Source organism: Martes martes (genome assembly GCF_963455335.1).
Source record: "Martes martes genome assembly, chromosome: 18".
Classification (NCBI taxonomy): Eukaryota; Metazoa; Chordata; class Mammalia; order Carnivora; family Mustelidae; genus Martes; species Martes martes.
Window position 1 is genome coordinate 37653728 of NC_137906.1, and position 24881 is coordinate 37678608.

Sequence of the window (24881 nt, forward strand, 5' to 3'; positions counted from 1 at the left end):
CTGGGTGGAGGGCTGTGAGGTGACCAGGGGTGGTGGGATCGGAACACAGGAAGGCCAGGAGTGGCTGAGAAGGATAACAATCATGCCTTTTGGAAAGAGGGAGGCAGCTGTCAGAGTCCACTTTATTGAGTGCTATAGCATTTACACAGGTCAAGGGAGGAGACAGGCCACGGCTAAACAGAGCCCCGAGCCCACCCGCCCAGGGTTTCTGCTTGAGAGGGATGAGGACTGGCTGTTCTGGACGGAGCTCCCCAGGCCCTTGAGGCAGGGTCCAAGCCACCCACCCTCCCTCCCTCCGAGCTATAGCAGCCTAGGCTCGCTGGCTGCTCTGTTCCCATCAGGGGAAAGGTACCCACCTAAATGCCAACACAAGGAAGAACGAAGGGAAGGAGCCTCAGGATGAGCAGTGTGGACGCCCCAGGAGCAGAGCCGGTTCCAGATGCCCAGACAGGCCCACTGAGCTGAGCTGGCTGCTTCTGGTACCACGGCCTAATGGCTGCAGGAATGGTGGGCCTACAGCCAGCTCAGCAGCTAGCCCACAGAGAGGATGCTACAGGCAGAGGCTTTAGCGTCTGGCCTTTATTGGTTGCTTGTTTTCTCAAAACCAGCATTTAAAAAAAGTCACCTGAGGTGGTAGCTTAGTCACCGGTGGAGGTGGGGGCAGGCCAGTAGTCACTCAGGAGGAGGGCGCCAACGTGGTATGATGGTTCCTTCACATGTAGTACCAGGCCAGGAGGCCAGCAACCAGGGCCACACCAGCAGCCAGAATGAACTGCAGGCTGGGTTTACTCAGCACAGCCAGAGCTGTTTGGAAGGGGCAGCTGCTGCCCTCCAGGGCACCTGTGTGGCGGCACCAATGGGGACAGGACATCAGTGGGGAACACGGACACAACCCACCCTGGCAGGAGAGTCTGAGACAGGCAAGACCTACCTCTGTCTGGTTTAGCAGCATAGTATGGGCATTTGCGCACATCTCCTTTCCCATCGTGTGCGGGGAGCCCATCCTCCTGGGTCTCCCTGGCCAACACGGAGCCAGCCTGGTCCAGTTCATCGAATATCTGCAGAAGCAGGGGACAAAGAGCCATCAGAGGACGGCACAGTCTGCTTTCAGAGAAAAATCTCTTCCCCCACGCAGAGGGAGCCAGAACCAGTGAGAATCGCTCAGGAAGGAAAACCAGTACATGAGCAGCCCCAAATCAGCAGCAAGGAGGCCCACGCGAACCTAACCCTTCTCTAGGCACCACCTCGGAGAGGTGTGACCACACCTGTGCTGCCCAGCTTCCCACCACTGCCAACTGTGGTGGCTCCTCCCTGGGCCCTGACCAGCCAACACGGCTCACAACTGAAACCACCAAGGCAGAAACAATGAGGAGAGAACAAAAGCACTGCCCTGAAACACTCCATGGGCACTGGCACTTTGCCATTTTCAGTGGCTAGGTATTTTCAGCGTGAATGACAGGAACATGTGACAACTGAGGCTCCAGCAGGGCTGACCCATTCTGAGTGGCCCTTGGAGGGTTGCTAATGTCAGACTAATCCGATGGGCCTACCTTGGGGCTGGTGCTGCGCTCCTCGGCCACGGCCATTCTCCTGGTGCTGAGGGCTGCAATCAGCCTCCCCAGGCTTGGCCCTATCTAAAGGCTACGTGTAAATGGAATTCTGCTCCTCATTCTCCTTGGTTCTCTTCATGAACTTACCAAGTGGTGCTTTTCAGAGCAAACCTCACTAAAAAGGAAATTCACTCAAGACCAGAATCCTATGGCAAGAGGGAGGAAGACAGTTTCAATTCCCCAAAACCATCTGTGCTAGGGCCTCGCCCTCCCCAAAGCAAAAACACACAGGTTGTCTAACAAAGCGGAGCTATCACTGGGCTCATTCCCTCTGTGGCCTATTTGGTCCTACTTTCTAGCAGGCTGCAGCTCAGCAGACAGCTGGTGGCCACCATTAGAGGGCCCCCCTCCCACACGAGCCCCAGCAGTACCTGCATGTTGTACTCAAAGGCCCTGTTGGCCTCCTCCACAATCCTCTCTTTGGTCTTCAGGTTCAGGTCCAAGGCGTTCATCCTGGCCCGGTACAACTGCTTGAACTGTTGTGCATTGTCCACATTCTCAAACAGATAGAACTGGGTCCCTTCTCCTGTGCTGGGAAGTTTCAGGGCCCGCTGGGCCACCTTCTTCAGCACTTGTCCCCCTGAGAGGTCCCCCATATAGCGGGTATAGGCATGGGCCACCAGTAGCTCTGGCTCATTCTGCCCCACGTAATGGATCCGTTCCACGTACTTTTGGGCAGCCTCAGAGCACCGCACCTTCTCCTCCCAGTCCTCACCAAAGAAATACTCCATGTCCTTGGTCAGTGCCTCCTTCCGGTGTAGCTCCATGGGGAAGTACAAGGGGGCAAAGGCTGGGTGGTCCTTGTTGCGCTCCATTTCCTCCTCGAGGGCTGAATATGTGAAGTAAAGTGCGGTAGTGGCCAGCTGTTGAGGGCAATGGGGAGACCATGGGAAGGGGCTGTGGGCCCCGACCAGCAAGCACCTCTCCTGAGCCCACCGCCCCCGCGTCTGACGAGCCACAGGTGAAGGCTCCAGCAGCGTGCCCCCATCACCCCGAATCCCGAGAAGCCCATTTTGATACAATGAATCATTTCACACACTCAGGAAACGTTCATATTGCTTAAAGGAATGACGGGGTGAATTGTTGGGAACATGGATACTTCCGCTTCTAGCACACCACCACTATGCTATTCTATTTAAGCTTCATGAAAACTACAATCTGATGTCAAAAGAGCGGAGAATGGGTAGAGAAAGGCCCAGCTTCCGCCCCCAAGCAGCTCTAAAGGGATCTTCCTCACGGGACTAAGGCCCCCAACCTGACCCTACCCATGACCAAGGTCACTGACCTTAAACAGCTCCTTCCTGATGTTGCCTTTCAAGAAGTCCTTGACAAACTGGGTGTTTTCTGCCCGGTCATGTGCTTCCTTGGTCCCTTCCTTCAGGAGCTCGGAGAGGTCGGCCATCCTGTGGAGATGGGGTTGTGTACGCGTGCGCGTGGGTGCATGTACACGTGTGCATTGGCCCTTCCCAGTCTCAGAGTCTCAGAGCCCCTGCTGGGCTGGAGGCAGAAGCTGGTCAGAAACTCCATTCCGGCAGCAATACAGAGCCTTGCCAAAGAGCAGACAGATGTGAGTCGGCCCCAAGCATCTGGGTGACATGCGGGATGACTGTGGCTCACTTACCAGTGTCCATGTCTCTATGAACTGCCCAAATGAACAATGCTTTGCCTCTGTGGCCCCCAGTGCCTGAAGAAACACACACCTCTAATCTCACCACAGTGTTTGCTGGCTTCTCCAGGGAACAGCCCCGGAGAAGGCAGTCCACGCTGCTATGGTGGACTGACGGTAGATGTCCCAAAGCAGCCCTGCTGCCTTCCTCCCACCTTAGACCCACAGCCTCTTCAGGAGTACATGTGGCTGGGCCCAGGCGTAGGATCAGAGTGAGACGGGCTGAGGCAGTTAGAGCCAGGACGTAGGTCTGTACCACTTAAAATGACACAGATGGAGTTGAGCTGCTAAGTGCCCCAGCCAGTACACGACAAGGCAAAGAACATATGACCCAAAAGATGGAGGCACCGGGTAGCAGCTCACATGGTCCACACAATCCATGCACCAGAGTGACCAAAACTTGGTCCCTCACGGCCCACCCTTTCCCGGCTTCTTTAGGAGATTAGCTCTTACCACCTACATGCTAAGAATCAATTATTATTAGCAATTACTTCAAGATATAAAAAAGCAATTTGTCAGTGTCAAGGCTACAACGAGATGGTAAGAACAATGAAGAACAGGCTCTGGTAACTTGAGGCTCAGCATGAACTGTCCCTACCCAGTAAGAAAAAGCCCTGGAGTTAGAGCTGCTCCCACATTCTAAGGAGTGGAAAACACTGGTCAAAGTGCCAGTTTTGCCTGATGACCCTTTTTCAGCACAGATGACAAACCACTTAGGGCTCTAAGAAGAAAAAGAGACCAGAAACACCACCAAATTCCACTCCTCAGCACTCCTAGCAGTGCCTGACCTGCTTCCTTAGGAACAAAGAGGGAGAATGCTCAGCAGCCCAGGGTGCTGGGTGCTATTCACCTCTGCAGTCCCAGTCAGGTGTCCCAGGGGGGTGGCAGTATGGCATCAGCACGGCGCTGACCACACCCCGGCGCCCTAAGCCCAGAGGACTCCACGCAGCCAGCGCCCACTCACTTGGTGTGGTTTTCTTTTTCTGAGGCCCCGGAGCTCCTTTTTTCCGACTCATCCACCCCCTCTGAAGTCTCCAGTTCTGCTGACATCGTTGCTGAGTGTGATTGCTGCTGTGCTCACTCTTCTGGTCCTGAGGAGACACAAGGAGCTGGTGATGTGGTGCCCATGGCAGTCACTTCTCCCAAACACCTGCTGGTGCTGCTCTTCTCGGAGCTAACGTAATGGAGGAGTCACCCACGTGCCTTAGAGTGTTTTAAAAATAAAGCTCTGACATCACTGGGACCATTATCTGAATATGGACAAAATTTGAATATTGACAGTGGATTAGGCAATAGCACTGTGTTGATAGTGAACCTGCTGTTTTTTAGAAATTGTACTGTGATTATTACATAACAGAATGTCTTCATTTTAGGAACTGTATCTTGAAGTTTTTAAAAGGGGCACACTGTCTGCAAGTTACTGTGAAATGGCTCAAGAAGTGTGTGTGCGTGCATATACATATTAGGGAGAGAGGGGAAGGGCATACCAAGTCAAAGCAAATGAGGCCAAATGCTGTTGGTGAATTTGGATAAAAGGTACGCAAGAATTCATCATACCATTCTTACAACTCTTCCACATGTTTGAAATTACAACAAAATTTTAAAAGTTACCTAACAAATAACATCACAAATAAAGCTTAAAACAAAAACACAAAAGCAGCGGCGGGGCACAGCAGCTGAGTCAGGCAGCAAGGGCATCTGGGCTGGCCCGTCCCAGCTGTCGCCAGCAGGGCGGCCTTGAGCACAGAGCAGCAGAGCAGGGCAGTGAATGGGAACAGTAAGCCAGGCCGTTCAGAGCAGCTAAGCAGAGCAGCTCAAAAGGCACTCAACAAGTGGTATCAGGTATATGGAGTCACCAAACACGAAGACCATCCCGAGCCTATCCCCGACTCTGCTGGGCTGAAGAAAATAAAACAAGCCAGCCAGTCAGTTCTCAGCACTGCTGCCAGGGCCGAGTCTTCGTCAGCCAGGGAACTAGAGTCCCACAAGACAAGCTAACCTCCCACCCCTGGAGGCCTCTACTCTGGCAATACAAAGGAAAGGAACTTTCCAGATGAATAGCAGCACAGCTGTACCAACTTCTAAAGGAACTTAAAAAACCAGAGCTACCCAATCAAGCCAAGGAAAGAAGAGGCCCTCACTTTCTACCTCAACCAGTATCTACTTACTGAGTATTTTCTACATATTCCACACAGAAACAGGTGTCAAGGGGGACAAAAAAGTTTAAGTAATGGTCCTTCGAAGGTGTAAAGAAGAAAATAAAAGCCAGTCTCCATCTCACCCCACAGATATACTCACTGCTAGTTTTTGCTAGGCATGTAATTATATTTTCTTTATCTTTTCAGATATTATAATATATGGTTTGCTCAGCATGCTTTTTCTGAACCGTCATGCCTTTAAATTTGGCATTGATACAGTGGTATTAGTGATAGGAAGGATTAAGTGAGAACATGGAAGGTATGAGGCTTTTAGCATAGTGCCTACCACATGGTAACAAGCACTCACTAAATATTAGATACGATTACATTCGTATTTTGATAGAGGCTTAATGGATGTTGTCCTACAATACTTAGAAAATAAAGAGCAGAAAGTGAAATGTGCCAAAGACATGTGTGGTATCACTTGCATGTGGAACCTAAAAGAAAGATTTAAGGGGCGCCTGGGTGACTCAGTCAGTTAAGCATCTGACTTCAGCTCAGGTCATGATCCCAGGGTCCTAGGATCAAGGCCCACGTGAGGCTTGCTGCTTAGCAGGGAGCCTGCTTCTCCCTCTTCTTCTACCTACCACTCTGCCTACCTATGCTCTCTCTGTCAAATAAATAAAATCTTAAAAAAACAATAAATAAAAATTTAAAAATAAAAAAAAAGATTTAAGTCATAGAAACAGAGAGTAGAATGGTGGTTGCCAGGGACTGAGGGAAGGGACAATAGGGAGAGTTTGGTAAAAGTATACAAATTTTCAGTGATGAGTAAGGCCTCAGGATGTAATGAACAGTCTGGTAACTAGAGTTAATAACAATTTATTGCATAATTAAAGTTTGCTGAGAAGTATAGCTTTTAAGCATTATCACAGAATATGTGAGGTGATGGATGTGGGTTCAATTGTGGAAATCTATAATTACAGATCATCGCATTGTATACTTCAAATATACTGTAATTTTACTTGTCAATTATATCTCAATATGCTGGGGGGAAAAAAAACCGAGAATATATAGAAAACGGGACTTTCTCATAATTCCAAATCAGATATACTCTCATCTCCAATAATGCTGATGAACTATGCAGTTTATTAATGTGAAGTCCAGAATGCCAAGGTAGGTAGGTGGTCATCACATGGAGAGAAGAGTATTCAGAGAGGCTTCCTGGAGAAGGGAGGACTTACCCAGAACCCTCAATGAAAGACAGCATTTGGGGAAGAGAGGAAGGGCCTCTAGATCAAGGAACAACATGAACAAAGTAAAATGCAGACCACAGAGATAGTGTAAGGCTGCCCAGCTATGCATCCTGCATTCTTCTACCAAGGGGCCAAGGCAGACTTTGTTGGGGACAGAATAAGCACACAGCTTGTCCATGCTGACCTCCTTTCACAGACTTTTAAGAAAGAACATCTGAGATCTATGTCCTCTGGGGCCCTATGAGCCAAGATTTATCCTGGGCCACTCAGCACTCAGGCCGCTGAGAGAAGAGGGTGCTCTTTGGGAGCTGTGGGCCACCCAGTGGCGGAAAGAGGGCAGAGTAAAAGGTCCCAGAGCCTCTAGACAGGTAGAGGTGCGTGTGGCATTCTGAAGACATACTCCAGGCACCAGAAAACTGCAGCTCCCGTGCTGCTTGCACGTGAAACTAAAAGCAGGCAAAGACAAGAACAAGTACAATCTGGTTGTCTATGATACTAGTTATGGTAAGTTAGGTAAATTGCCTGCACCTAATTATCATGCTACATGACAGTGATTGTATTTGTGATTAAACCTGATCATTAATGGTTTCATTTGCTAATAACTGCATACTCTGGGAGGGCACAGTCTTGCTGGATCATTAGGGCCCTTTGCTTCTCTTAAAAATACAAAATGTGGGGTGCCTGGGTGGCTCAGTCCTTAAGTATCTGCCTTCGGCTCAGGTCATGATCCCAGGGATCGAGCCCCATATGGAGCCCCATATTGGGCTCTCTGCTCAGCAGGGAGCCTGCTTCTCCCTCTGCCTGCTGCTCCCAGTGCTGGTGTTCCCTCTCCCACTATCTCTCTGTCATAAATAAATAAACTCTTGTTTTGTTTTGTTTTTGTTTTTGTTTAGATTTTATTTATTTATTTGACAGACAGAGATCGCAAGTAGGCAGAGAGGCAGGCAGAGAGAGAGAGAGAGAGGAGGAAGCAGGCTCCCTGCGGAGCAGAGAGCCCGATGCGGGACTCGATCCCAGGACCCTGAGATCATGACCTGAGCCGAAGGCAGAGGCCTCAACCCACTGAGCCACCCAGGCGCCCAATAAATAAACTCTTAAAAAAAAAAATACAGGGGTACCTGGGTGGCTCAGTGGGTTAAGCCTCCACTTTTGGCTCAGGTCATGATCTCAGGGTCCTGGAATGGAACCCTGTGTTGGGCTCTGTGCTCAGCAGGGAGTCTGCTTAGGTTTCTTACTCCTTCCGCCACCCTGCTCCACTCTCTTGCACATGCTCTCTAAAGTAAATAGATAAATCTTTAAAAAGAGAGAGAAGGAAGGGAAAGCCAGCTTCCAAAGATGTCTTCTCATTAGTACTTTAATTGTGCCAGTCTCCCTTCAAGTATACATTCCTCCCCCTTCTTCAACGCCAGTCCTGCCTGAGAGTCCCTAATCCCTTCCTCTCAGCTCAAGGGAGGCCCAACTCTGGCTCCAGAAGGAGGGCCACAGCTGTCTATTTCACTGGTGGAATTTGACAGCCCAGAAAATAAGTTCTCAACAAACACTTGCTGAATAAAAAATCCAAAAGAGGAGCATCTGGCCGGCTCAGTCGGAAGAACATGCAACTCTTGATCTCAGGGTCATAAGTTCGAGCGCCATCCTAGGTGTAGAGATTACTTACATCAATAAAGACTTTAAAAAAAAAAATCCAAAAAGGAAAGAAAGCAGGCAGGCAGTGGTCTGGTGCATATTGCCAACAATATGGCACCTGTGGACAACAAAAAGTAATCTGTTGTTGACTACTTCAACAGGTTGCTCAACTCAAAACATGATTTAACAATTTTGTTTTAAAAAAGAAAAACAGATACTGTCTTACTCCACTTAGAGGCAAGAATACTAAGTCCTTACTGTGACCTAAAAGCACCATCTGCACAGAATGTTCTGGGGAAGGCTCCATTAGCACACTCAACCCATACAAGCCGGGCCCAGGGAAGGCAGCCTTTGACTATCCCTGTGTCCTGGTCCCTGTTCTTCAAGGGAGTGGCTGTGTGGTGCGGCATGCAGAAACCACCTTGTAATGTCAGAAACAATTCACTTCATTCTCTGAAAAGCTATGTGTCCAAACTTGGTCTGACTGGCCTCTACACTCAAATCCTTTTACTTTGTAGCAACCACTGGACTTCCTAGAAAACCAGAGGCCAAATCATAAATGTAAAACCTTTCTAGACTTCAACCTCTCATCAACAAGAAGCTGCCTCACTCTCCCTGGAGTCTGCTTAGGGTTCTCTCTCCCCCTTTTGTTGTTGAACATCAACAACAAAAAAGATTTCACTCTGGGAAATACACGTAAAGAAGTACTAATAGTAATCTGTACCAAAATGGTAGGTAGCCATACTATGATGTTAGAAAAAAAAAGTCACAAAGCCTAACAATACAGGGTAGGACTGCTCGAAAGGATAATAAACACAAGAATCTTGGCACAGATGGGACAAGTTGATAGGCTGGACCCACTACGAAAAAATCTACATATACTTGTTTTACATAAAGGACTCAAAATGCTGACTAAAAGTATATGCAAAAGTATGTAAGTAGGGGCGCCTGGGTGGCTTGGTTGATTAAGCATCTGCCTTCAGCTCAGGTCATGATCCCAGGGTCCTAGGATCAAGCCTCACATCAGGCTCTCTGCTCAGCGGGGAGCCTGCTTTCCCTCTCTCTGCCTATTTGTGATGTCTCTGTCAAATAAGTAAATAAAATCTTAAAAATAAATAAATAAATAAAAATTAAAATGAAAAAATATTTTTAAAAAAGTATATAAGTAAAAGTGGCACCTGGGTGGGTCAGTCAGTTAAGCATCCGACTCTTGATTTCAGTCCAGGTCATGGTCTCAGGGATGTAAGACTGAACACCACATGGGGCTCTATGCTCAGCAGGGTGCTTGCTTACAGATTCTCTCTCCCTCTCCCCCTCGCACATGAGTGCTCTCTCAATCTCTAAAATGAATCTTAAAAAAATACATGTGCATGTAAATATATATACATGTAAATACACTGATGGTAACGGGAAGACAGTCTGGAAAGGTAAACACTTGCTCTTTGTTTGACTTCTTAGCTAATTGGCTTCTTTTATTTTTTTAAAGATTTATTTATTTATTTGACAGACAGAGATCACAAGTAGGCAGAGAGGGAGGCAGAAAGAGAGAGAGGAGGAAGCAGGCTCTCCGCTGAGCAGAGAACCCGATGCAGGACTTGATCCCAGGACCCTGAGATCACAACCTGAGCGAAGGCAGAGGCTTTATAACCCACTGAGCCACCCAGGCGCCCCAGCTTCTTCTTTCATATAAAGTGGTCCAATTCTCTTGAAAAGGCGGCGGAAAGGGGGGAGAAGAAAGGGAGAGAGACAGAGAAAGGAACTGGACCAGGCAAACCAGCTAAAGTAAGATCCTTCAGTGCACTAACTTCCATAGGAAGTCACCTGGACCTTTACTGTGCTCTTAAAATTTCAGAAAGGTCCATCTGTGACCCTCTGTTTATAAAACCTACCTCCGTAACTCCTGTACTAGCTGTTCACCTGACACAGGTTTTTACTCCCGCACCAGATAGAAGCAACGATGTCCCATCACCAATGTGCCTTCCAGCAAAGGAAGTTCCTATGGACCCGCCCAGCAGATCCAGAACCCTTATTTCAAAGCCTTTGTTCCTGGTAAATTGCAGGCTCAAGGCACTAGGGCCCCTGAAAGAACAGACGTGTTCAAAGATACTATATCCTCCTCCATGGACACTCACGGCCTATAAACCTCAGAAAGTCAGTGCTATGCTGCCAGACAGAACTACATTATCACTCATTCCTCAATTGGTGATTCAAAAGGCCACAGAGGCACCTGGGTGGCTCAGCCGGTTAAGGGTCTGACTCTTGATTTTGGCTCAGGTCATGATCTCAGATTCGTGAGACCAAGCCCTGTGTCTGACCCCCATTCAATGGAGAGTCTGATATTCTTTCTCTCCTTCTCCCTATGCTGTTCCCTGTGCTTGCACTCTCCCTCTAAAATAAATAAACAAAACAAAAAGGCACAATAAAGACTTAATCTATAATAATTCTTTTCCATTTTGATTATTTTTCTTTGCCCTGGAAAATCACTGAAGAAGGGAGCAGGTTGCTGAGATCAGCCGGCACTAGAGAGCAAGGTGGGGGAAGGGGTAAGAAAACGCATGGCAACCAGCTCCCTGAAATTAGCACAATTCCCCCACCTGCCTCTGGAACTGACAGTGACCAGCTACAGTCGCCCACAAAATGAGCTTGTGTTGTTATCCCAATGTGCAGGGGAGGAAACAGCCACAGGGAAGGAGTAAGCAACTACTCAGACTCCTGTACTGGGTCGGCCATAGCCCCCACCCCTCCCCACTAAACACTTAAACACTTGTGGTTGGGCACCAGGAATCGCTGCCTGCTTACCAGAAGGCTGTTCCCAGCTCAGAGTTTACTCCTGTATAGAACTGGCATCACATTAATAGGAGGTGATTATTCTTCTGCTTTCACAAGTGCTGTCATCGTGTCTCCCCAGTTAAAACAGAAGCTTCCTACAAGACAGATCATCAAAACTCCCTCAGACTCAGTTTCTCAGAGTCCAATGCCATGTCCCAAATCACTTACAGGTCAGTACCCTGGGCAGTCTCCAACTTGAGTTCTAACTGTCGTAGATGCACAAACAGAATGCCTACTGAGAAAGCTAGCTAAATGGGGGTGGGACAAGAAAATACTGGTTAACTGCTAAAATAGCAGAGGCACCTGGGTGGCTCAGTGGGTTAAAGCCTCTGCCTTCAGCTGGGGTTGTGATCCCACTCTCTGCTCGGCAGGGAGCCTGCTTCCCCCTCTCTCTGTCTGCCTCTCTGCCTACTTGTGATCTGTCAAATAAATAAACAAAATCTTCAAAAATAAAATAAAATAAAATAAAACGGCAGAGGCACCTGGCTGGCTCAGTCAGAAGAGTCATGTGGCCCTTGATCTTGGGGTAGTGAGTTTGAGCCCCACTTTGGGTGTAGAGATTACCGGAAAAAAAAATTTAATTGGGGAAAAATTTTTAAATTGGGTATTAGGCCTCTAACTAGTATGTAATTTGTTTTTGTCTTTCTGCCAATCTCCCTCCCTTCCCTTCCCTTCCCGCTCTTTCTTATGGTCTGAATTTTCTAATGACCTGTTTGTGTTGCCCATGCCTCTAAGCTGGCCAAGACCATTCTTATCCCAGTTAGGTTGGCTTCCGCATACACCCAGCTGTGTTGTGTTTTCTCTGCTGCTCCCCTCCCTGGGCTCCAGAAGGCCCAGAGTCTCCCCTGAGTCCCTGCCTCAGCTGTTCTCTTCACATCAGAGCTGGGCACTCCTCCCTGGTCCACTCTGAGCCTCCAAACAGGCCCTGTTCCATATGTACTCCCCCACCCCAGGAGGGGAGGCTGCTTCTCACTCATGTGCCTATGAGGGCAGGCACTCCATTGGGCTCTGTTTACTTTTCTTAGCCAGTACTGGAAGTATGAAGACTCAAGATTTTTTCCTCTGAAAGCCTACCTCTGGTCACTAGTGCAGCTTTCTTCCCACAGCCTATGGTTTTGTGGGTGTTTTCTACTCTTTGCATTCAATAAATACCTTTCAACTGTATACATCTTTGTCTATGATCTTACCTCACCCACTTAGATTATGGCATTCAGGAGCATCACATTTCAAAAATAATATACTACCTCTCACAGAAACCATGTTTTTAGATAAACACAGAATACAAGAATCCCAGACTCTCTCTTTCCTGGATTATAGGATCTGTTCCTTCTCTACATGCCCTAAAGGCTTTTCACATTTAATTGAGAGAGTACCTGTTTCCATTCACCAATACCATAATCAGACCAAGTCAATTCTTAATGATGCCACATGGTCCCATCAGGCCTCAGCAGATATAAATAGACTATTTACCTAAAAATTCTTTTCTGAATATGTGTCAACATAAAAAGAGTAAATTCTAACATCCTACGTATAAACCCTATATATGATCTGGGAACAAAGAACCCTAGAGCTACTACTGAGAGAAGAAACCAGGGGCAGGAAGGCACATCTCTTCAGAGCCTCCAAATCTCTCTCTGTATTTTTTACCTGTAGAAATGAATACTTGCCCAGTGTTCCATACCACAAGACCACTGGAAGGATCAAATAAGATAATGACTGTGAAAACACTTCATAATAAGTGTTAAATTATACAAATGCTACAAAAGGAATGGAGAATGAACCCAGAACTATATCCTAGTTGGTCTGCCCTAAAAGACACTCCAGGTGAGCTTTTCTAACCTTAGGACACCAGGAAACTCTCAAGAGCGGAGAGAAGTGCTATTCTGGGATGTGGTGTGGACAAGAATTTGTTCTCTTTGGCACAGTTTATTTATTTATTTAATTTTTTTTTTTTTAAGATTTTATTTATTTATTTGACAGAGAGAGATCACAAGTAGGCAGAGAGGCAGGCAGAGAGAGAGAGAAGGAAGCAGGCTCCGAGCAGGGAGCCCGATACGGGACTCGATCCCAGGACCCTGAGATCATGACCTGAGCTGAAGGCAGTGGCTTAACCCACTGAGCCACCCAGGTGCCCTCTTTGGCACAGTTTACACTCCAGCATTGATAAGGGTAAACCCCACACCAACAGCCAGTTTTGCATGCTGTTCAGTGAATGCAGAAGTGCCATCTGCCCTACATAAACAGCCATTTGACTGGCCCTGCTCTGCTCCTAGACCTCAGGGAGGCTGGAATGTAGACAGGGCAAGGGAGTGACACACATGGACCTGTCAGTTTACTGGGGCACTTCTGGGCTCCTGCTAACTGCTGATTATTGCTATAGACTCAGCTCACCCTTGAAAAAGGCAACTGGGCCTTGCTCAAAGGGCATGGTCTTTAGAGCTGTACAGACTGGGGTTTGAGATCTGGATTCCCAGTGTTTAGTAGCTGCGTGGCTACAGGTAATTCCTAACTCCTTGAAGGCTGAGTCTCCTCATCCATAAAAGGGTAACTCCCTTTCCCCACATTTTCAAGTGCACTGTAAGGACTAAATGAGCTTATGTGCATATAAGTGTTTCATGACAGTAAGGTTGCCTCAAATGTTGATGATCTCTTACTGAGGAAGTTGCTGAAGAAAAGTTGCAGCTGGGGCGCCTGGGTGGCTCAGTCAGTTAAGTGTCTGTCTTCAGCTCAGGTGGTGATCCTGGGGTCCTGGGATCGAGTCCTGCATTGAGCTCCTTGCTCAGCTGGGAACCTGCTTCTCCCTCTGCCTCTGTCTCTCTCTCCCCCTCCCCTTCTCTCTGACAAATAAAATCTGGAAAAAAAAAAAAAAAAAAGAGCAGCTAAGGGGCACCTGGGTGGCTCCGTTGGTTAAGTGTTTGCCTTCAGCTCAGGTCATGATCCCAGGGTCCTGGGATTGAGCCTCACATCGTGCTCCCTGTGGGGAGGCTGCTTCTCCCTCTCCCTGTCTGCCACTCCCCCTGCTTGTGTGCTCTGTCAAATAAATAAACAAAATCTTTAAAAGAAAAAGAAAGAAAATGAGCAACTAAGTGATTATGAAACACTGAGAAAGAATACAAAATCCAGTGAATCAACAGATAACTCTGAGCAGGTCACACCCGAGGTCTTCTCATTGCAGATGCTGGGAGCAGGGTGTGAGACTGAATCTGCACTAACCCAACCAGACACCTGAAGACAGAGGCCTCCCAAAACTCTGAAGAAACCACATCATCGAGGTCAACAGCTTCAGAGTTTATACAAGGAATAGCATGAACTCTCCTCTGAACTCTGGTGCTGCCACTCCTCGGGACATCTTACACACAACCTTCATCCCTTTTATTTTAATCACTGGGTGAATTCAATCCCACGGTTCATCGACTGGATGACTATTAACCTGTTGCTGATGAGTGAGTTTCAGACAAGGAATCCTGCAGAAGTAGACTCCAGGGGCACAACACTCTTGCATCAGATTTACTAAGCACACATTTGCACATCTGGTCAATAAGCAACCCCAAACCAAAACAACCACTACCTAGTCCAGAGGCACTAGCTTCTTAGTAACCTCAAAACCTGACCACTCAGGAAGTCCATGACTTCTCCAGCACCCTTTCTTTTACTCTGGACAGGGGCGTGCTCATCTCCAGCATGCTGAAATACAAGTGAGCAAGCACTCAGAGCAGACACTGGGGATGAAACCGGAAGCACTGAAAAGAGCTCAGAGTAGGGGCCAGGAGTCTACTGTTGCTGCTGCCAAAGAGAAGTCCTGGTAAAAAGACTTGCTACTATGAATGAAATAAATATGACTCCCCTGTTCCCTGAGCATCACCCCACCTCATATAAGAGGACCAGGTCTCAGGGCTGAGAACACAAAGACTCTCTCCCATGAGGAGCACATGGGGTGGGGGCTGAAGCCCTGACTAAATTCTAAAATGGTGAGGACCATATCTTATAAGAATAAGCACCAGACATCCCGCAAGGGGTGGTTTTAACATAGAAAACGCTGACAAGTCCATGGGTCACCCCTAGGTACCATCAAGTGAAAATTATTCCAACTTCAGAACAATCTTGAAAACGTGTCCTGTAGCTTTAGCAGAGTTGTCATTATTCCTGTTCGCTCGGGTGTAACAGTTGCCGCATGTGGCTTCAGCTTCTCTCATAGATATGGTGACTACGAACAGCATTTGGGGGTCGAGGGACAGTGGCTAATTAGGATGCTTCTGCTGAATCTTCATTTTGGAAAATGAAGTGTTATCAGCTCCCAGGTGCTTTCCTCTCTACAGAGAGACTCAGCAGACGCTCAGCAGCACCCCCACAAGAACAGAAGGTCCTCAAGTTTACCTTGGGAGGATGGTACAGAGGAAAAGCGCCAGACTGAAGTCTAAAAGACCCAGGCAGGGACACCTGGGTGGCTCAGGCCGTTAAGCCGCTGCCTTCCGCTCGGGGCATGATCCCAGAGTCCTAGGATCGAGTCCCACATCTGGCTCCTTGCTCAGCGGGGAGCCTGCTTCTCTCTCTGCCTCTGCCTGCCTCTGCCTGCTTGTGCTCTCTCTCTCTCTGACGAATAAATAAAAAAATCTAAAAAATAAAAAATTTTAAAAAAATAAAATAAAAGACCCGGGCATACCAGGTTAAGTCACTCTCAAGTGGGGTCCCATTGACCGGGAAGAAATAAAGACTGAGAGCTTTAAGTAATACGGCCAAGGTCACTTGGAAAGTTAATAATGGAGTTGGGATGAAACCTGAGTCCTTCCTGAATTCAAGCTCACTCCTCCTATATCCCAGCTAACATGGATGTGCAATTAGTAGGGTATCACCACAGACTACTAGCAAAATGGAAAATGAGGCTATACTACACTGCATTTACATGTGCAGTGGAGGGGTTTTCTAAACCACTGAGTGTCATTTGTTTCTTTGTATGAAAAGTTCACTCAGTCCTATGATTTCTGAGCAGTTAATGCTCAGGCTCCCATTTGAAGCTTCAGAAGCCTCAGAACCTGGTGCTGCCCATCCCACAACACTCACCTTTACTCACTCAGATTACACCGCAACCTGAGAAGATTGTTCCCTGGCCAGCCGTGCTTTTGTTGACTAGCAGGGCAGGCCAAGAGGGGAGGACACTGCCTCTACCACTCAGTGCATGAAGGGAGGCAGCCAGACCTGCCAGGCCTTCATTGGTGGACAATGAAGCCAGAGACTCACGGCATCCTTGTACCAAGGAGAGGTCACAATAGGATTTGCACATCTCTATAGCACCTATCACCATAGTAACTACAGAAAAATAGAAGATCTGGTTTCAAGAATCTAAAAGCATGTTCCACATGTGCTGAGTATCTAAAATCTACTCAGTCCTGGGGTGCCTGAGTGGCTCAGTCGGTTAAGCATTCAACTCTTGGTTTCAGCTCAGGCTGTGACCTCATGGGTCTTGGGATGAGGCCCCATGCTGGCCTCTGCCCTCAGTGAGAGTCTGCTTGGAGATTCTCTCCCTCTGCCCCTCCCTCGCCTCATAAATACATCTTAAAAAATATGTATATAGGGGCACCTGGGTGGCTCAGTGGGTTAAGCCTCTGCCTTCGGCTCAGGTCGTGATCTCAGGGTCCTGGGATCAAGCCCCGCATCGGGCTCTCTGCTTGGCAGTGAGCCTGCTTCCCGCCCCCTCTGCCTGCCTCTCAGCCTGCTTGTGATCTCTGTCAAATAAATAAATAAAATCCTTAAAAAAAATTATATATATATTTGGTCCCATCTTTTCTACTAAAAATATATATGTCTAATTTGGGAACAGTAGTACAATGGATAGGAAGTATGTCAACATAAACCTCATGTAAGATTAGGAACTCCAGGGTGCCTGGATGGCTCAGTGGGTTAAGCCTCTGCCTTTGGCTCAGGTCATGATCTCAGGGTCCTGGAATCAAGCCCCATATCGGGCTCCCTGCCCAGCGGGGAGCCTGCTTTCCCCCTCTCTCTGTCTGCCTCTCTGCCTAATTATAATCCATCCCTCTGTCAAATAAATAAATTAAAAAAAAAAAAAAGATTAGGAACTCCACAGGCCAAGGTATTGGTCATTCTAACAAGGTGCTTCCTATATCTCACTTTGGACCTGTAAGGGGTCTTAACATATTCACACAGGCCTACAAGGTTAGGTATTACTCCCAGGCTTTTTCACAGTGATGGGTGGAGGGAGGGGCTGCCTAGATTCTGATGGGGGAGGGTGGAGGGAAGGAAGGGGTGGGGAGGGTAAGTGGAGTGGGATCAAGGAAACAAGCCCAGACTCAAAACCGGTAACTCCAAGAAGCTGGCTCCATTCTACAAAAGCTTTGTCTATGGTAGCAGGGGATCAGCAACAGCAGCTGTTGGGACTTTCTCAGAGTACGGAATTCAGCTTTCCCAGGGAACCCTACCGCCACTGGTACAGGGGTTAGGGGCACAGAGCAGTCTGACAGCAAGCATATGCATCCAAGTCCTTTCTGCACAACACAATGCTGACATGCTGAAGTGACACAGGAGGAGGTGTGGCAAGGGCTGCCTGCATGACCTTTGGAGATGACCTGTAGCAGGCACCCAACAAATGCTATTTGACCTGACCTCAGCCAAGGCCACACAGGCTAAAAGGAAGAGCAGGGAAGTGGTGAAGCCCCAGGTTCTAGTCAGGTACAACTGAGAACAAAGCCTGGTTCTGTCACACACCAGCTGGGTGGCCTTGGACTGGCTACTTGTCAGAATCTCAGTTTCTTCACCTGTAAGGACAGTAGTAACTCTGCAAGGTAGATATGAGAATTTAATGAGATAAATTACTTCTAGAACTGCAACATGTTTATAACGTTAACTGAAGAAAGTGTCCCTTAAAGTTTAAAGTTAACAAGAGTTCTCATATCCCTTTTTTTTTTTTCAGACTTTATTTATTTTGTCAGAGAGGGAGAGCAAGCAGGCACACAAGCAGGGGGAGGAGCAGGTAGAGGGAGAGGCAGGCTCCCCACTAACCAGGACTCTGGGATCATGACCTGAGCTGAAGGCAGATGCTTAACTGACTGAGCCAGCCAGGCAACCCCCTATATACTTTAAGACAAGAAATGGAAATACCCCTGTCTCAGTGAAAACCCTTACAGGCAACATCAAATCTGTATTGGGGTCACACAAGGCTCACTGTGAAGAACCTCTGTTTTCATTCTGATAACACTAAGTACCAAGAAAGGAACAGAAAAATCTTGGAATTTCTAGTACAATAAATTTTGAAAAGGATCTGAAAGAAGATGATCACCGAAGTTCAAACTTTTTCAGGGACACTCTGAACGTGAGTTGGATGAAGGTTCCCTTCACGCTATGGAGAGTCAGGATGGAGGACAGAGCACGTTGTTTTGTTTCTTTAGAATGGCTGATCACTTGACTCTGTGATAAATCTGATTTGCACTTTTATCTCATGACACTCAATCCCCAACCCAATGGTGGTCAGCTGGGGACCATTTTGGCATACACCCATCCCCATGGGTTATCTGGCAATGTCTGAAGACATGTTTGCTTGTCACAACTGGGGGGTAGGCCATTAGACCGGTATCTAGCAGGCAGAGGCCAGGGACACTGCTTAACACCCTGCAATGCACAGAAAGCACAAACACAAGTGCACGTATGCACACACACGCATGTGTGCACTCACACACCCGCCGCCACCACAAATCATTATCCAGCCCAAAATGTCAATAGCACCAAGGTTGAGAAACCCTGCCTGAATCTCAGAAGCAGCACTAAGATGATTCAAGAAAGGACATCCATCTAATATTCTTCTCATCCCTTCATCAGTTTACAGAGACAAGATGAGATTTTGGCACTGTGCTTCACACTGCAACACCTTCATCAAATATCATTTCCAGAAATTTCTGGGGAAACTGAATTTACACCAGAAAATAAAAAAGGCTATTACTAGATGGGGCAACTTGGCACTGTCCACAGATGACAATGAAAGGAATCACAGTACCTTCCTGGGAATAGGACTGATTTGTATTGGGATCAGTAGGAGGCAAAACCTTTAAAGCTTCAAGCTCAGTAACGAAGCCAGGTAGAAATGAAGCCCCTAATAGTACTGACTTCTTTGTGTAATGGAACAAAATGCTGGAAGAAATCTAATGATCCTCTATCAGTCTGGTGCATGACTGACAAGCAGGCTAAGAATGAGAAGAACTAAGTTCTATTACCCGGCCTGTACTGGCTAGCTCTATTACAGGACTTTCTGGGAACTCCAACATCCTCATTTATAAAACAAGAGGTGGGCGCCTGGGTGGCTCGTTTGGTTAAGCTGCCTTCAGCTCAGGTCATGATCCTGGTGTCCCAGGATGGAGCCCCACATGGGGCTCCCTGCTCAGCAGGGAGCCTGCTTCTCCTTCTACCTGTGCCCCTCCCCCCTTCTGTGCTCTCTCAAACACATAACATTTATAAATAAATAAATAAATAAAATGAGAGGCATTTCTCAGTAAGCTGCAGGGAGGATAGTATTTAACATGAGGAAGAGCAGGAAAAGCTGTGAGCTTCCCTCAACTGTTTCAGTCAGAGCTGCTCCCCTATTCCTTGATATTCTTCCTTCAAAAATACAGTATTGCTACTTCTAAAAATAAGGTATAGAAAACAAGGAGCTTGATGATCTTGGAGGCCTGATGTTAAGAGTTACCTAAGGGAGCCTTTTATGATCTATTATAGCACTTGTATCCCCTTACAGTATTTATTTACATTCCAGATTACTGTTCATTTATCTTTTTCTCCTATTGCCCAATACAGGGCACCCAATCAGGGTTTGCTGAGTCAATGAATGATTTCCAGAATTTGGGGTATTCTCAGAATCAAGGTATTCTCAAAGACCAGATGACAAACAAGATAGTTAAAAAGGAATCCCAAAGGGGTGCCTGGCTGGCTCAGTTGGTAGAACATGTAACTCTTGATCTCAGGGGCGTGAGTTTAAGCCCCATACTGGGTGCGGAGCCTACTTTAAAAAAAAAAAAAAAAAAAAGGAAAAGGAAAAGGAAAAGAATCCCAGAAATAAGAAAAACGACTGGCTAATGAGTAAGCATTTTTACTGCATACATTTCTACTGATGGGGTGAGGGATGAGATTGGCCAGGTCGGAGAACCAAGCATGGGATACTTTATGCTCAACTAACAGTTTCATATTTGAAGGAGACATGTTGCATTGCATTGGTTTTAAAATGGCTTTCTTACATGCCACAGATAGAAATACTGAGAACACACCTTTCAGATTTTGTTTTAAGGACTGTGAAAGCCTGACTGGAAGCAGAACCTGCCTTATGGCATCCTCTCCCCACCCCAATGCCCCTTTCTTTTTAAAGAAATGGATTGGCAAAACAAAAAAATAAAAAAAATAAAGAAATGGATTGGCAAAATTTTAACAGTCAAGGTAAATGCTTGCCAACACTCCTCCACCCTAGGCAAGCACAATCACCTGACACTTCCTGATGTCTCCCACTGTAAAAATCCCTTATTCCTCCAGCTGGCTCTGGAGAGAAGGGATACACAGCAACATTTTCATGTTTGTTACTCTAGGGATGGGGTCAACCCAAAGAATGCAACAGCTGTAGAACCTCCTAACAAGCCCACATCCTGTCTCTACACACATTTTGGAGGAAATACACCAAGGAAAAAGGTTATCATTATTGCAAGGGGGAAAAGTAAAAAATGCTACAGTGATCACAACTTAAATAAACAAAGAAACAACAGTTTGCCAGTGTAAAACTGAGTAATTCCCTTTTCCATGGGGTAGCCCTCATGGAAACTACATGAATTAAAGATACATGAAGTGGGTGCCTATAATTGCCAAAAGTTCCCAAGAACTGGTCAAACATCATTGTCTCCATTAATCATTATCAAGAAAAAATTCAAATAGCCCAGAACATCTACTGTTGCCTAAGGACATGATTAGGCAATAATGAATGAATAACTTTTAGAAAAAAGAAGGTAGACAAGATGGGTACGGCAAATATTCAACAACTTATAGGCCAAGAAAGGCAGTGGACCGTGTGGTTCAGGCTCTGTGAGGTATCTCCACCACCCCCCTTTTTTTCTTTTTATTCTTTTTTCATCCCCCCCCCTTTTAAAAAAGATTTTATTTATTTGACAGAGAGATCACAAGTAGACAGAGAGACAGGCAGGGGTGGGGTGGGGGGAGGCAGGCTCCCCGCTGAGCAGAGAGCCTGATGTGGGGCTCGATCCCAGGACCCTGAGATCATGATCCAAGCTGAAGGCAGAGGCTCAACCCACGGAGCCAACCAGGCAGGAGAGAGGGGGGCAGAGAAGGTGGGAGGGAGAGAATCCCAAGCAGACTCTGCGCTGAGCACAGAGCTCCATGCGGGGCTCAGTCCCACAACCCTGAGATCATGACCGGAGCTGAAACCAAAAGTCAGACACTCAACCAAATGAGACACCCAGGCGCCCCTCAATCCTTTCTCTAAACCAAACCCTACAAAAAGGGCCAATACATAAAGCAAATACAATGAGTGCAGCATCCACAGTTAAAGTGGTGGCAGAGGGCAAAGGGCTGGCTCGGTCAGTAGAGCATGCGACTCTTGATTTACAGGGTCTTGAGTTCAAGACTCATGATGTGTGTAAAGCTTACTTAATTTTTAAAAATAAATGGAAAACAAAGGAGCTCAGTTCCTCCAGCATCCTCAGGAACTCTGAGCTCAGTCTAGTTTGGTGGCTGCAGTCTAAGGAAGCTAAGTTATTTGCTCCGAAACAGATGGCTTCCATTTGCTGCTGCACGTGCTAGGCAACAGTGGTTCTAGGACAGTCTCTTAGGCTAGTGCGTCCAAGCAACAGAAAGAAATTGGTCCTGGATTAGCCACTGTTCCTGGACCTGCCCAGAGCTTTTTGGCTGGTGAGCCAGGGCTCCCTATACTCTTTCACACCTTGTTTCCAATAGTCCATCAGCTTCTTGAAAACGTCCTGACCTTCCAAAAAGCCTGTGGTTTCTGCGTCCTCAGTTCATCCCATCTGCAACACTCTTACTTAGCTCTAATTCTGTATCCACTACACTTGACTGTAAGGTCCCTGAGGGCAGACCTGGAGCCTCAACCACACTAGTAAGGGAGGGTGCGTTAGCCACCCTGGTTCCTGAAAACCAAATTAGACCACCACTTTCCTGGGAAGGCACAGTCCTTTGCATGAACACTCATGCATGTCCCATGACAGTGTTTGGTGAAAAGCTGTTTGTTTACAAAGGAATGCTATGGTTTCCGTCTCTAATCTTCCACCCAAATACTTCCTCATCTGAAAACAGAAATTCAGAGACATGCACTTCTGAAGATAGGTAGGAAGGGTATTTGCCAGAATAAAATAATCATTAACCGTTTTTGTTTGCAAATCCCTTTCAGAATCAGATGACAGCTGTAGACTCTCTCTCCAGGACAATTACATATAAAAAATGTTGTCAGTGACATTCCAGAGTAACCACAGGCCCCTAAAGTTTACCCACAGACCCAGAATTCAGGTTAAGAATCCCCATTCCAGCAGTCTCCTTATGAGAGACATTTTCATCATAGTATGTTTTCAGTGAGATCCTGAGTACTGATTAAAGAGGGCTTCCCCCTTTCTTTGGCTGCCTTCTTTGCTCTTACTGTACTTTCACCTAACCCCAATGGGTTCAGTTCAAGTTCTTCAGTCTTTTCTGTTTCTCAGCTCTTCACCTTCCTGACCTCCCAAAATACTGTGTCAGAACGACAATCATAAACAAAGCAATTTTATGGGGCACCTGGGTGGCTCAGTGGGTTAAGCCTCTGCCTTCTGCTCAGGTCATGATATCAGGGTCCTGGGATCGAGCCCCGCATTGGGCTCTCTGCTCAGCAGGGAGCCTGCTTTCCCCTCTCTCTGCCTACCTCTCTGCCTACTTGTGATCTCTCTTTCTCTCTCTCTCAAATAAATAAATAATCTTAAAAAAAAAAAAAAAGAATTTTACTATTTCGAGTTTCCCCCAGGTGATAGCCAACTCCATGTGAACAAGGACTGTGCTGGGTTTGTTGTTGTTTTGCACACCCCCTCAGGGCCAATACTCTGCACACCAAAGAGGAAATACACGCTGCCCAACAGGCAGATACCACTGCCTCTTTGCCCTTCTTCCTTTAGGCATTTGCACTTGAACGATAACTTTAAAACTGGACAACGTGCCCTAGAAAAGCCAAACGCAAAGGCAAGAAAGAATAATCTACAGCAGCTAGTCACTCCACTTTTCTCCTTTTGGGTCCTCTAGTCACATTTTGCAAACACAAAGAGCAAGACAAATATGACACTGAATACACACACTTGGAAATTTTGCTGAAGCTGTCCAAAAAGAAGAAAAAAAATCTGTGGTAAAGGAATGGAGTGTTTTAGATTTTTCTAGGGGATACCTGGATGACTCAGTCAGTGGAGCATGCAACCCCTGATCTCGGGTTCTTTTTTTTTTTTCCTAAAGATTTTCTTTGTCAGAGAGACAGAGTGAGTGCATGCGTGCACAAGCAGGAGAAGCAGCAGGCAGAGCACACAGAGGGAGAAGGAGGCTCCCCACTGTGCAAGGAGCCTGATGCTGGACTCAATCCCAGGACCCTGGGATCATAACCTGAGCTAAAGGCAGACGCTTGACCAACTGAGCTACTCAGGCACCCCTCCGGGCTGTAAGTTTGAGGCCCATGCTGGGTACAGAGATAACTTTAAAAATTAAAAAATCGGGTGCCTGGGTGGCTCAGTGGATTAAAGCCTCTGCCTTCTGCTCAGGTCATGATCCCAGAGTCCTGGGATCGAGCCCCACATTGGGCCCTCTGCTCAGCGGGGAGCCTGCTTCCTCCTCTCTCTCTCTGCCTGCCTCCCTGCCTCTCTGCCTACTTGTGATCTGTCAAATAAATAAAATCTTTAAAAAAAAAATTAAAAAATCGGGGCGCCTGGATGGCTCAGTGGGTTGAAGCCTCTGCCTTCAGCTCAGGTCATGATCCCAGGGTCCTGGGATTGAGCCCCGCATCCATCAGGCTCTCTGCATCCATCAGGCTCTCTGCTCGGCGGGGAGCCTGCTTCCCTTCCCCGCCCCCTCTCTCTCTCTTTCTCTCTGCCTGCCTCTCTGCCTACCTGTGATCTCTGTCTGTCGAATAAAGAAATAAAATCTTTTTAAAACATTTAAAAATCTAAAAAGATTAAAAAGTTATTTTCTAATTCATAGGATACCTATTACTAAACAAAGAGAAAGCCTGACTCTCCCCTTGCCTTCCTGTAGAAAACCAAGGGTGTGAAGGCCAACACTTCACTACATCTGCACTCAAACACTACCTACACTCCTTTCCCAACCCACATATAGTTTTGCTCACCAATTCTTTCTCTTCACCTGCCTGCCCTCCTCCATCCTGCCCTGGAAGTAATTCCTCGGGACAACAGTTCCTCTGCAGCAGTGTGTAAAGGTCTTGCCAGAGAGAAGCGCAGATCCAGTAACTAAGAAAGAGGATGGCTACACTTGGGCACATGACACGCCACAGCATCATCAACAAGCGTTTATAATGCTCATGGGCTCTGTAATAACAAACAGTCCTAAGACCCTGGTTTGGACTTTAAACACCTTTCAGTCAAGACAGAGACAGAGGGGCACCTGGGTGGCTCAGTGGGTTAAGCCTCTACCTTTGGCTTGGGTCATGATCTCAGGGTCCTGGGATCAAGCTCCACATTAGGCTCTCTGCTCAGCAGGGGGCCTGCTTCCCTTCCTCTCTCTCTGCCTA

At 47.1% G+C, this 24881-nt stretch overlaps 1 protein-coding gene across 4 annotated transcripts in view; it reads right to left on the reverse strand.

Moving 5' to 3' along the window:
* Nucleotides 1–62: 62 nt before the first annotated feature.
* HMOX2 (heme oxygenase 2) overlaps nucleotides 63–24881 on the reverse strand; it is a 34130-nt gene continuing 9311 nt past the window's right edge. For 2 of the 4 annotated variants that reach the window (XM_080830089.1, XM_080830087.1), the window contains exons 2-6: nucleotides 4241–4367; nucleotides 2896–3013; nucleotides 1982–2473; nucleotides 932–1058; nucleotides 63–840 (exon numbers count right to left, since the gene is read on the reverse strand). In XM_080830089.1, coding sequence (XP_080686215.1) covers nucleotides 713–840; nucleotides 932–1058; nucleotides 1982–2473; nucleotides 2896–3013; nucleotides 4241–4326 — 951 coding nt within the window. In that variant the 5' untranslated portion in view covers nucleotides 4327–4367 and the 3' untranslated portion in view covers nucleotides 63–712. Of the gene's footprint in view, nucleotides 841–931; nucleotides 1059–1981; nucleotides 2474–2895; nucleotides 3014–4240; nucleotides 4368–11095; nucleotides 11221–24881 lie in introns of all 4 variants that reach the window. The other 2 variants (XM_080830088.1, XR_013968398.1) reach the window with 2 other exon arrangements.